This window comes from Trematomus bernacchii, unplaced genomic scaffold (genome assembly GCF_902827165.1).
Source record: "Trematomus bernacchii unplaced genomic scaffold, fTreBer1.1, whole genome shotgun sequence".
NCBI classification, from domain to species: domain Eukaryota; kingdom Metazoa; phylum Chordata; class Actinopteri; order Perciformes; family Nototheniidae; genus Trematomus; species Trematomus bernacchii.
In genome coordinates, this window is record NW_022987720.1 from 8,999,547 (window position 1) to 9,012,415 (window position 12,869).

The following is a 12,869-nucleotide window of genomic DNA, read 5'->3' on the forward strand; positions in this document are numbered from 1 at the left end:
CTCCAGAGCCACGGGAGACAGGAGACTCAGCGCTGGCTGGCCTCGGTAGAGCTCCATTTGGCAAAAAGGCAGGCCGAGCTGGCCGCGGCGTGGTCACAAATGAGCGTGGAAGGGAAAGGTGATGATGTGTGCGCGGCGGCGAAGCCAGTGGAGTCATTATGAGGATCCATCAGGACTTATTATCACTGTAACTGATCATATCGTACACACGCATGGTTGTACTGTTCTTGGATGACAGCCTCTTATTTCTCAGTACAAACACTGATAGAAATGAGAGGCTTGTTGTTGCCGTCGCCCCCGCAGCACCCAACCCGGCCCGATCATGAGATACATGCCGTAAAAACTGCACGCCTGCTCGTCTGATGACAATGACCTCCGCGACTCTGCCGCCTATTTTTCTGGGAGCTTTCAGGAAGTGTCTTTTTGACAGGCTGACACGGCGCTGTGCCTCTTCCTGAAAGACAATTCCAATCAGAGCTTCATTCAGATAGCGCCATTCAGAAAACAGGAACAATGGAATAACTGAAGTCTATCATGTTCTGCCATGTAAAACAACCTTTGAGCTAATTGTTCCCAATTAGGTGGCTGACACAAAGGAAGGCTGACAAGCACACAGGTGCCTGTCTGGCTTTCTGTCTCTCAGAGGGGTACATCCTAGCTACTTTAGCTTTGTTAGCCTCACACGGCTCTCTGTGCATCTCTGTACTTCAAACCAAAGCCTGAAAAAAAGAGAAAGAACAATAGGTGGTGTGATTTATAATGAAACAAAAAGAGAGGGGGAGGAAGAGAGGCAGTAGGGCTTTCATTTTTTTTCCAAAACATGTTGATAGAGCATAGAGAATTATACAGGGTGTCAGCCAGACTCTCACTGGGGTTGGGCTATAATGTGCTGTGCGTTTGCTTCGGGGCTCAGTAAAGGTCTGGTTCGGACAGGAGGTGTAGTAACTCATCTGATGAACTGTGATCTTATACTCTATAGTATGTAGAACTTATCTTATACAAAACATCATTTTACTGGGGTTTCGACACTCAGACTTATTTTTAATATGTTTTTATATAATATGATCTGGAAAACCTAAAATATTTTAAAATGTTCAATGCAAGTTTTATGCAGGTGACTAATGTTTATTCTCAACTCAGTTCTTGGTTAATGGCAACATGTATTAAACACGTTACTCCTGTCATGGCTGTATTGATGCCACTGGGACCCTTGAAAAGAGGGTCACAAGAAAAGCTCCTGTCCGGAAATCATATTGTACTTCAAATGAGTAAATTCAAACATGTCTTCAATCATACGTTCACATTTTGTCCATCTAATATGACACACAGGAGCAGAACAGTTGAATTGTTAGTGTAGTAGGCGCAATTTAAAAGACTGCGTTAATAACAGATGCAACCAAAAATATGGGGTAAGGTTAAAAAAAGATCATGGTATGAGTTAAAATAGTCTGTCTGTGACCGTACTCAAGTAACAGATGTACTGTAAGCACATAATGTAACGCAAGTACACAACATCATGTCAAAGAAAGTCAACATTGACTTTTGGTATCACCTCTAGGTAGACGTTGGTTTGGCCCATTCATCCTCTACCACCACCCACCATACGCAGACTTATTGCTCTAATTGCTCAATATGCTGCCTCTATTTGTGTGTGTGGAAAAGGCTGGTAAACAAAACATTGCAAATGATAAAATTGGGGTTTGGGACCCCAAAGCAGCTGTCAACTTGTGGCAGGAAGGTAATGAAGCTTTGTCTGAAGACCATCAAATAGCAGAAGCTATGACACCTAAACACCCTCAAGGCTTCAATGAACTAGATAAGTTCAGCTGTTATTTTCTATTTTTGCTGTTTCCGCCCATACAGCAGCAAGTTCTCCTTTTGCCCCTTATTATTTTAGTCTTTGATGAAACGATAGTAGACAGAAGTATATTGAATGCCGCTGCTGTTTAGATTACTTTAAAAACTCACATTGGTGGAACTCTTTCCCTCCTCAAAAGATTTCCATCTCCAGCCTCTCGGAATTTGAATATTGACTTGACATGATGAGACCTTCCCTTGAATCTGCTCAGTAGACACAAACTGGTGCCATCCATCACTAAAGTGAAGATATAAAACGAAGGCTGACATCTAAATGATTCTGCCCGATCCCCCATATTTCACAGGAAGCCTGCTAATATGAGTGTTGACATTTAAATGAACATTCTCATCTATGGGAAAGTCTCATTTGATCAATGCAAAAAAATCCTAAAAAAGACACACACACACACACACACACACACACACACACACACACACACACACACACACACACACACACACACACACCACACACACACACACACACACACACACACACACACACACACACACACACACACACACACACACACACACACACACACACACACACACACACACACACACACACACACACACACACACACACACACAACACACACACACACACACACACACACACACACCACACACACACACACACACACACACACACACACACACACACACACACACACACACACACACACACACCACACACACACACACACACACACACACACACACACACACACACACACACACACACACACACACACACACACACACACACACACACCTCTCCCTGTACATATGTCACCTTCATGAAAGGAGACCTCCTGGTGACCTGGCCCCCACAAAGACAAGTCGCTGCTCACTGATTCACTGCATGCTGCCAGCATCTGAGCCTCATCCGCTACCAACGCCGCTGTCATTTAGCATGGCTGCAGGCAGCGGGGAACAAACAATACAGAGGCTTCACACCGACATGTGACGGCAGACCGAGACAAGTACACAGATACGAACAAAACGCTTTCTGCGGCAGCCATGGCAGCATAAACTGAGATAAAGATCCTGCCATTCCGCAATAAATCTCCCCCAAACCTGCAACACAATCTCAGTTTATCCCAAAAGGTGTTAAGTTTGATTTAACGAGAGCAGTGTGCTGCATTACTTCCCCTTTTGCTTTGTGACAACGTTTCATTTATCCTCCCAAATGAGCTACTACACAGGAAATGATGAAATCTCTTGTCAATGTTATTTGACGACACACAGAGAAGAAGAAGAAAGGAGCAACTTGAGGCAACCCAGTAGAGAAGATTGACAAGCATACAGTAATATTTCATATCCAGATGATCCACTTTTACTTGTGATTACAATCAAACCTTTATCTGTGTGTTGTTGTACTTGTAATACAGTAGAAATGAGCCATTGAAACCAGTAATGTTGTGAAATCAGTGAGTATATTTTATGTGGAAACAATCTTTGATTACGCTTCATAATAATAGCAAAATACACTTGAGGTTTATATTTTCTTCAACTTTTTAGTCAATTGTGACAGAGGCTCATAAAAATCCAAATGCTGGAGGTGCTATGAGAGCCAGTTAGAATGTTCAGTTATTGTGTCCAGAGGATTATTGGTGCATCGTGTCCATAAAGCAGCATGTATGTTCTGGGTGATCAATATCTACAACAATAGTAAAAGGAATAGTTGCAGGAACAGGTTTTGAAAACTAGCATTTGCTATAAATACCATAATTTGCATTATATAGCGGTTTTCAGTCTGTCAAAGTTATTGTATCTTTCCCTACTGAATATATGATCAATTAAAACATATTTTGCTCTGCATGATTCCTGTTGGATTCAGACAGCACTAATAATCAGCTGAATATTGATGGTCAAAGAGAAGGAACTCACGCGTTGTATGAATTGTACTAGCGTATAAGTAATGTTTATGAATGTATACTGTATGTATTCCAGATGCTTGTAGGTTTTAGTGTGGTTTCATTTATGTGTCTGATTATTTTGGATTTTTGTTGTAAGCAGAGGTTAATTAGTTGATAATTGCCATCACTTTAAAAGACAAGTCAATTGTAAAATGTAGTGACTGTTTTTCGTATTTTGTTTACTTGGTTGTGTTTTCTGTATTTGATATGTCTGTGTTATGTGTAAGAATGTCTAACGTTGCTGCCTTCTTGGCCAGGTCAGCATTGTAAATTAGAGTTTGTCTCAATGTTTTCTTAAATACTTTTTTTTTTTTTTTTTTTAAACAGCACTGTTCTATTCACAGAGATATGAAAATGGATAGCAAGTGCATCATGAAATAAAAACAATATACAAACTGTAAAATGTCGGACTGTTTGTGCTGCAAAATTATTTGTAATTAAATATATGTGCACTTCTCCATTCACGTTTTATTTCACTCAATATGCCCTTGTTTTAATGACCACTCTACATTCAGCAACTCATGAAATACCTGCAAGCACTCTCAATAGCATATCCGTTGAATTATACAACAAAATAACATAATTTACCTAAAATGCATTCATAACCTTTCTTACTCTTGCTTTCCATGCATGAAATAATAACAAGGTAAATACTGCTGTTTCCTTACAGTAGATTCAGAGCTAACTGCAGAAACAGCTCACCCAGCCTAACCCCCCCCCCAGCAACCATACAACAAGATGCATTTCTGAGGCACGTCGCACACCCACTCAGACACACACATCAATCCACGGCATATAAACACCCACTGTGGCCTCCCGCCTGCTTATGAGAATCTGTCACCTCGTGTGGCACCTGGAGCAGATAGCAGGAGGCCGAACCAGAGTGTTTAACTGGGGCTGCAGTGAATGGCTGTAGGTCACCACTGTATCATCTCCCCCACCGCACACACACAGGGGCTGCCAGGTGGCTTTTATTTGACTTTAATGTGGAGAAATATTAGATTTTTCCAGGGCAGGCTAAATCCTTCCCCTGGGCTCCCAGATAGCCCGGCGAAAGCGTCCACTGAAGACGGGTCAATAAGAGCCCTGATGCCAAATCTCCTTAAAAGTCGCTCTTTATTCATGAATATGTGCTGAAACAATCTTTCCGAGGTATTAGGGAGTTTGTGAGCAGAGTACTGGCCTCTCTAATCCACTTTAGTTAACACTTTGGACAGAAATGTAAACGTGCTCACTGCTGCACTTTAAGCCCATAAGGAGGATAAATGCTGTGCCACCTTTTGCTTCTTTGGCCGTGGAGGCAACATTAATACTTTTTAATCTTTAGTGTGTTAATGTTGAAGTAATTTGGCTAGCTCCTGTATGATACTGCAAACAGACCCTATCTGGTAAAGAAAACTGCTATTACAGGCTTTATTCTCGCAGTATTGATTTTAATGTAAAAAATAAACGTTATATTTATTTCTGTCTTTTTACTTCTCTCACTATATCCACCGTAGAGAATCTGAACTTTGAGCTCTTCCATTCCAAGTCTATTTTAAAACACAGCACTGCTCATTTTTGCAATTTTCTCAAAAAAAGAAAAAAAAAGTCTCCGTGGTTCACAGTCAGTTTCCAGCTGTTGGGCTTAAATTGATTCTCAGTTGGTGTTTCTTGAACTAAAACCTTGGATGGAATACTTAGCTTGAAGGATTCGGTCTCCACGCTCTAACACTAACACAATGGAGAAAGTGGAGGAGGCTGCCAATCTTCCATGCAATTTGCCTGTTTTTGCCTTTGTTTAATTACACGAGTTTGTCAAAATTCATGTACTAATGAGTATTAATGTCAAAATAATACATTTATCACCGTTTTAGTATAATTTTTTTGGATCAACTTGACGGGCTTGGACGCAGGTTTTTGTTTTATTATCACATTGTTCCCATAACATCAACTATGGAACTGTCAGTTGTACCTGTAATAATAAGCCTAGGAAACCTAAAGAGATAATCTAAAGAATAGCTAAGGAAGTTACAGATACAAGAATGTTGAAATGGCTTGTTTATCTATTTAAATAATACGAGTGCTTCTGTTTACTACACAAATAGATGTAACTGTAAGCAGATGATGAAGGCAGCTCTGTACTGTGCCGAACAGGAAATGTCACATTTGTCTTTCAACTGGTTAGTTAGCAGGAAAACTAACAAGCGTAGCTGAGGAAACAATCAGCCTTCATTAAGAGAAAGTACAAGGAGAAATTGGTCACGGCACTGGATACACTGATTAACTGACAAGTTGTCTCGGGAACCCACAACAACAATAATGACAGAAATTGGCTCCCCTTGTGCATTGCTTTTTGCATTACTGCTGGTTATGCCTGCCAGTGAAGGTATGCAGGAGAGTTTCTCTAAAGGCCCAGACACACCAAGCCGATTTCGGCCATCGATAGATGTCTGGCCGTCGATGAGCGTCCTGTCGCCCTACTACTCATTGGTGTGTCCCGCACCGTCGTGTCTTTTCGGCCGTGTCGACACCTTCCGCCCGGCTGTCGGCAAAATAAATCACTCTGATTGGCTGTTCAGCTTAGTGAATCAGTGTATGAGAAGCGAGGTACGCAAACAAACAGAAGGTACACACAGACGGCTATTATTTTTCATTTTCATCTATCTGCTTCCACAAGCAACAGTCCAAGGGCTGATACCGCCAGTACCGCACTAAACATCTTTTCGATGGACGAGAGTGAACATGGAACGCACACGCTATTTGTTGTTTGTATATATCACGCAGTCTGTCTTCCGGTTGCCTCTATTGAATGACGAATACACACTACCGCGGCCTGCTGGTAAGGAGAGTTATTGCCACTCACACATGCGCAGTTCGTACGTGCTACTTGGCCGTCGGCTGAAGTCTTTGCGGTGTGTTCCAGTGCGACTGTTGGCCAAGACGCAGGAGACGTGAGGCGACAACAGTCATGTTCCGTCGAGACGTGTTCTTTGGTGTCATCTTGGTGTGTCAGGGCCTTAACACACACAACTTCCCATCTTCACAGACTTTGCAATGCAACGACATCGCTGACCGCGTTATTCGTAAATGGACATGCATTTATATAGATGAGAGGAACCTATCTGGGTACTTTCCTTACGTCATGGCCCCGCCCCTTTTTGGGTGAAAAATCAGTCTGCCAGGAAATACAAATTCCAAGGTCTTTGCTGGTCTGATAAGTTTTTCAGATGATGCTACTGGAGATCCATTCAATATTTGTTCGCTGTATGACGTGCAATATATACGACACAGCAACTTTTAGGCATTATACAACTTTTTTTTTTGCTTGCCGCCAATTCTTTGTTTTTACCAGAAAGAGGTGGGCCGTCAATTCGCCAGACAGTGACATAGGGCTGTTCACATCTATATCTCAAAAGCACGTTTATATACAAATCAGCATCTGCCCATGCACACCTATTCATACAGAGAAACAAAAATGTTCACAAACATTCACACACCATTTACTGTGCCATTGGTAGCAGCTTGGGGACCTGTTAAGCCCCATGCCCCCGGGGCATACCCACTTAACGGGAAGAAACTCAGCTATCAGACAATATTAACCATTTTAGCTAAACGAAACACAAGGGTAATAACAAAGGCTCTGAATTAGCCCTGAGCGAAAGAATGCTAATGCACTTAGCACAGAACTCACGGTAAAATACCCTTATTACTTATCGGATCTGCACAAACAAGATATTGATTAGGAAGCTGAGATTCCACAGATTCCAGAAATATAAGTATCATCACCGAGCGATCAGAACTCCCTACAGGGGCAGCAAACCCAGACATCACACAACGTAGCTTTACGGAGCAAACACGGGAGAAATGTCTTACCTTTTGCTGTTTCTGATCAAAAGTTGTGTTCAATGGCATTAAAACGATAAAAACGCTGCTGAAGGTTAATCCATAGGTTAATCCAATGTGTCTGAAATGATTACTGACAATCCATCTTCATATTTATGTCAATAACGGAGTTTTCATATATAGCTGCTATGACAGCTTCCGGTTTTGGGCATTCTGGCTACGCATCACTCATTCACCAATGGGTAATGTTTAGATGGATTTTAGGAACTTCCCCTCGATTCTATTGGCTCTAACCGTTAAAAAGAGGTCTCAATCATCAAAATCGACCGAGGGGGGCCAGAGATATTGAAAATCCACCCAAATGACCCCAGAAGTGGTTTTCTTTTGCTAAACCTCTCTAAAAAGGTCAAATGTCACTTGTTTTGCATCAATCTTGATACAGGGTACTTATTATATGTTATAGTTTGGATTCCTAAAGCTTTTAGTCTCCAATCCCATCATTCAAGGGTGGTTTTCACTATAAGTAATTTTTTATTTTTGGACGGACACTATAATTTACATTTTTTTTTACTATGTTCAATCTGAATTTACTTTAAAATAAAAAAAATCTATATTGATTCTGACTTTTCTACATCCAACTCACAGGTTTATCATTGCTTTGAGAAAAAAGATGATTCATTTAACCCTTTTAGAAGTGAAGTTATAGTCATTTGTTCTGGGAATGTCATTTCCGAGCCTGAGGCCTGAAAAACAGGCTCGGGGCTTAAGTATCTGGGGTGGTGAAAAAGTTTGACCATATGATTTGCTATATGTTGGGAGACAGGTGGACGAGTGACTCGGCACCGGACAAGTCATATCGAGTTTTATCAGGGCAAGAGAGGAGGTAAAAACTATTGTTCTTTGTATTGTTTGACTGCATAACCCAAGAAAAATAAACTAAACTAAATAAATTATCACCTGAACAATGGACTTTATCGTGCGTAGGATTCACTACCTGGTGCATCAGCGGGAGTTTAATATTTGAGTTAGTTTTGTTTGGAAAAAATCCGGAAGAAAGCATGAATGTGGATTTTCATCTGTTGTGATATCCCGAGAATCAAATTGCCTAGAACAGTAGCATATGACAACTTACTAATGGATTACCCAACATACTTTGCAAACAGATCATAGCCCAGCACAGTGAGGAACATTAATTAAGCCTGAGCATATGCACGGCGTGACTTTCCTAATGTAAATACGCAGTATGTGTGAGGTTTGTGGGGGTATGGCTGCTTATTTGAGTGTGCGTCTGTGGGTGGGGTGCACATATGGTGGTGAGTTTTACTGGCTCACCTCTCGCAATGACCCATAAAATACAAACACACATTCGTGCTTTAACCGCCACACGTGGCGAAATCTTGACGCCTAATGATTGGACTCTGTGACCTTCGATACTTCATCGCACCGCCCCACTCTCTCCGTCTCGGTATCAGCCAGCTCGGTGCATCTTTCCCTGTGTTTTACACTCATAATAAAATGCTTCATCCCGCTCCTACACACTCCTCCTCCCCCTCCACACGTTCCCCTAATGAGATAAATTAGCGCCTTGCAACAGATGCATGGAATATACACTAATGGCCACCATCTGTCACTCATCTCTGGGAGACGGAGTGAGAACGCGGCGCTAAATCCGATCACAAGCCCCTGGCAGAGGCCCACCATGGTGAGGAGGAAGGAGGAAGACACACACAGAGAGGAGGAAGAGAGAGAGATAAAGAGTAGAGTACATAGCGAGGAGGGGGTGGCAGTGTGGAGGTTTAGGTGCAGACTGGACCGAGGTACAGTACACTAAGTGGTGGAGAGGCGTCAGAGCTGCAGTACAGCAGGTTAGACCTGCTAGTGATTCAGCTAACATAACAACATCTTTAAAAGTCTCGAAAGGGGGTTTGTCCAATCCCTCTGGCCACTGAAAAAACGGTTTGTTATTTATATCTTGCTTTTGAACTGACTAACTTTCTGATGTTTTGTAAGTAAACACAGGAAGATCCTGGTGGTTGAGCCGTGCTAGTAAAGACCTCCTTTATGCAGAGTTACACAGCCTTTGTGTTAATTCACGGGTCGGGACTTTTATCAACAGGTGGGTTCAAGACCTGAGGTTTGTGGGGGTGGACTCTCTACTTTGTTATGTCTCTGGCTCCTTTTTGTGATTTGTTGTTGATTTTTCTCAGTGTTTTTTCACTCTAGCAACTGTTGTGGTAACTTCTGCATTTTTGATTTTGTAGGAGGGCTGCACGATTTCGAGAAAATAACCAGTTGCGATTATATACAATATGATTCCCAATGTTGGAGGAATAAATCATTTTTGTTTTCTCATTAACATTGAAAAAAACATTAAAAGGATCATGGTGACATTTTGAAGAGGATCTGTACCAAATCAATGTTTTTTGTTTTGACTGTGGAATACTATTTTCAGGCCAGAATATCTCTGTAGTTTCACAATGTTGACTGGTATTTCAACACAATAGTATCATTTAAGTATCTTTTACTTCCTGCAATTTGTACTTTGCACAATTCCATATTGCAATTTCTATCTATTTTTGGTTCATTGAGCAGCTGTATTTTGGAGAGCATGTTAATGCTTTTGTTCTTGCATGTGTTTTGTCCTTAAGGGTAGACTTCAGTTTGGATATTGATACTTCATGTCAATGAGACTTAATGAATACATACAGTTTAAGAACAAAGCAATCCATAATTCCTTGAGGTAAACTTTCAGTTGGACATATTTTATGTTTGTAAAATTATAATATTCAATCAATTATTTTGCTACTTTCAATTTATGCCAGAAGAATACTGGTCGGGACACTATTGAACTTCAAAGGAACCTTTAAAAAATGCAAATGATCAATCTGAGTATGCAACTTGCTGGAAGCAGCAGGGCTTTGTATTTCTGTTCAATGTCAGAATGAGCAGGGAGGAAATTGTGTGCGAGGGAAGACTTAAGCAACTCTGCAAAGGGCTTAAATAGCAGTCTGAATTGCACCATTTATGCATAAGATACCTAAAAGAAATCACTCAAAGAAAAAAAACTCAACGTCAACTCCCACTCTGGGATCCATCACAGATATTCTAATGGAGCTTCCCCTTGACGGCCGGTAATTCCCCCAGCAGCGTTCTCCCGTCAGAAAGGAGGACCTGCTGCAGAGCAGACGGACGTTCTGACAACCTGCTGCGGCTGTACCTGCACAGGAAACTCAGCTTTTGATATCTAATGTCGCCGTGACACTTCCTCTGTGCAAATAGCCACGAATCCATTTATAGAATGTAATCAGACTAAGATATATTCCAGCCTCGAGCCTGTACATTAGCATGCAGCTTATGATGAAAGTGAAGGGAAACAATGGGAAACAAAAAGGGCGATGAAAAGGCGGACGAGCCACGTATCTCTGGACCCAGAATAAAATGAATCACCCGGGGAGCTGCCCTGTACAGCTTCCATGAGAACAAATGGACTAAAGCCAACCACAATTAATCACTATTTGCATTGAGCTGGCCAGACTTCCTTTTTTGTAACTGGTTTAACTAATGATAACAAGTGGAAATTAATTACTTAAAGCAAGAAAAGAAAGAGAAAGTTGCCATTGGAGGAAAATAACCTTTTCAGGAGACCTTTAGAGAGCCATAAGGAGTGCTAAAAGGACAATATAACGAACATGTATAACACAGTGGAAGTTTAATCCTTAATAAATTACATTAGATATTCATATTGTAAGTTAAAGATAAAATGATGAGCTCAGGACAATTATTAGATTTTTTGTGTTAAACAGAGGCAGTGTGTATTGGACGGAACCACTGATCCCTATAAACTTCACAATCCAGCAATCATACCGCATCAACATTTCCACTGAAGGCTTCACATAAAAAGAAACTGGCCCCATAAAAGCGTGTCAAATACGGCCAACCTCTCATAAAAGCACTGATGAAATTCTCAGACAAAACTATAAATGGCATCTGTAGAGAAAAATAAAATACTGCACTTTATAGAGCGGAGCTGGACTGCTTTAGTGCATTTTTTAAAGTCAGATAGGTAGACCCGGTGACATACCGTTAATAGCTGAAACACAAACCCTCTGCAGCCTTCAAACTTCACAATGCATTCACAACATTCAATCCATTCATCCTGTCTTTATCTTTATAGTCTTTACACTTTTGACATTTTAAAAACTTTTTCAAGACTGCAACGTATTTAACACCTGACTAGGGATGCACCGTTATTCATAAATGTAAAGGAAGTGTGTGTCCTTCCTGAAGTCTTAGAAACTTCTAGTTAGTTTTTCATATTGATTTATTGAACCATCATTTAAACTTAAAGACGCCCTTCACTCCAAAATGTGTTTCTATATGTCTCCAAAAAATGCCTCACCTTGACTTCACTGACTTGCATACGGGAACAGTTTGAGAGATGTGTTTTCACATTTCTCCTCTAAAGGGGGGGGGGATGTCATGTCATGCTTCAAAATATGAGATTAAAGCTAGATTCTCACACATTTCAAAACAATGTGCTGTCTAATACAGGAATGCCAACACATGGCGCTTCCAATTCAGCTTGGAGCTACTTCTTTTGACAGCAAACATGACAGAGTATACAGTTTTAGGATTTAAAACCCTGAATCTTCCATTCACTATCTACCTTAAACAGCATATATTATTGTATTGTCTCTACCACAACCAGGTACACGCTAATGTTAACATGCTAACAAACTATATTAGCCCAACATATGCTAACTGCACTCACCATTTGGAAATGTCTCCTAGTGTTCGGTTTTGGTGCACACCTGTCTTCTTTATCAGTTTACAAAAATGGAAGAGACTCAGCTATACATATTTAACTCAGGTGGGGGGTCAGGAAACCGAAGTGTTGTTGGCGCGCGCTGATTCACCTGGCACTCGTTACATCCACGGTCCATGAGCTGGACTCATGAGCAGCAGGGGGCGTGGCTAAACGAGCATTTGTCAAATAGGGGATGTGTGTTTCTTTTTTTACTTTTAAAGTGGTAAATCCACGTTAAACTAAAATATTGACAGAGTATAGAGACTGTTTTTCTCTGCCTACCTCAACATGAGGGAATCTGACTCACCTGTTCAATCTAGACCAGGCCTCATATCCCGTATATTTGTATTTATGTATTATATATATATATATATATATTCTTTGAAATAATCAATACATCTCCGATTTGATTGGTTTATAACACCATTTCTTATCATGGCAATACAGTTACATCA

The 12,869-nt window shown here is 40.9% G+C and overlaps 1 protein-coding gene across 1 annotated transcript in view; it reads right to left on the reverse strand.

Moving 5' to 3' along the window:
* The window catches only part of LOC117493410 (RNA binding protein fox-1 homolog 3-like), a 238,042-nt gene extending 225,613 nt beyond the window's left edge, over nucleotides 1–12,429 (reverse strand). The window contains 1 exon segment of the mRNA XM_034143951.1: nucleotides 12,379–12,429. Coding sequence (XP_033999842.1) covers nucleotides 12,379–12,381 — 3 coding nt within the window. The 5' untranslated portion in view covers nucleotides 12,382–12,429.
* Nucleotides 12,430–12,869: the final 440 nt, after the last annotated feature.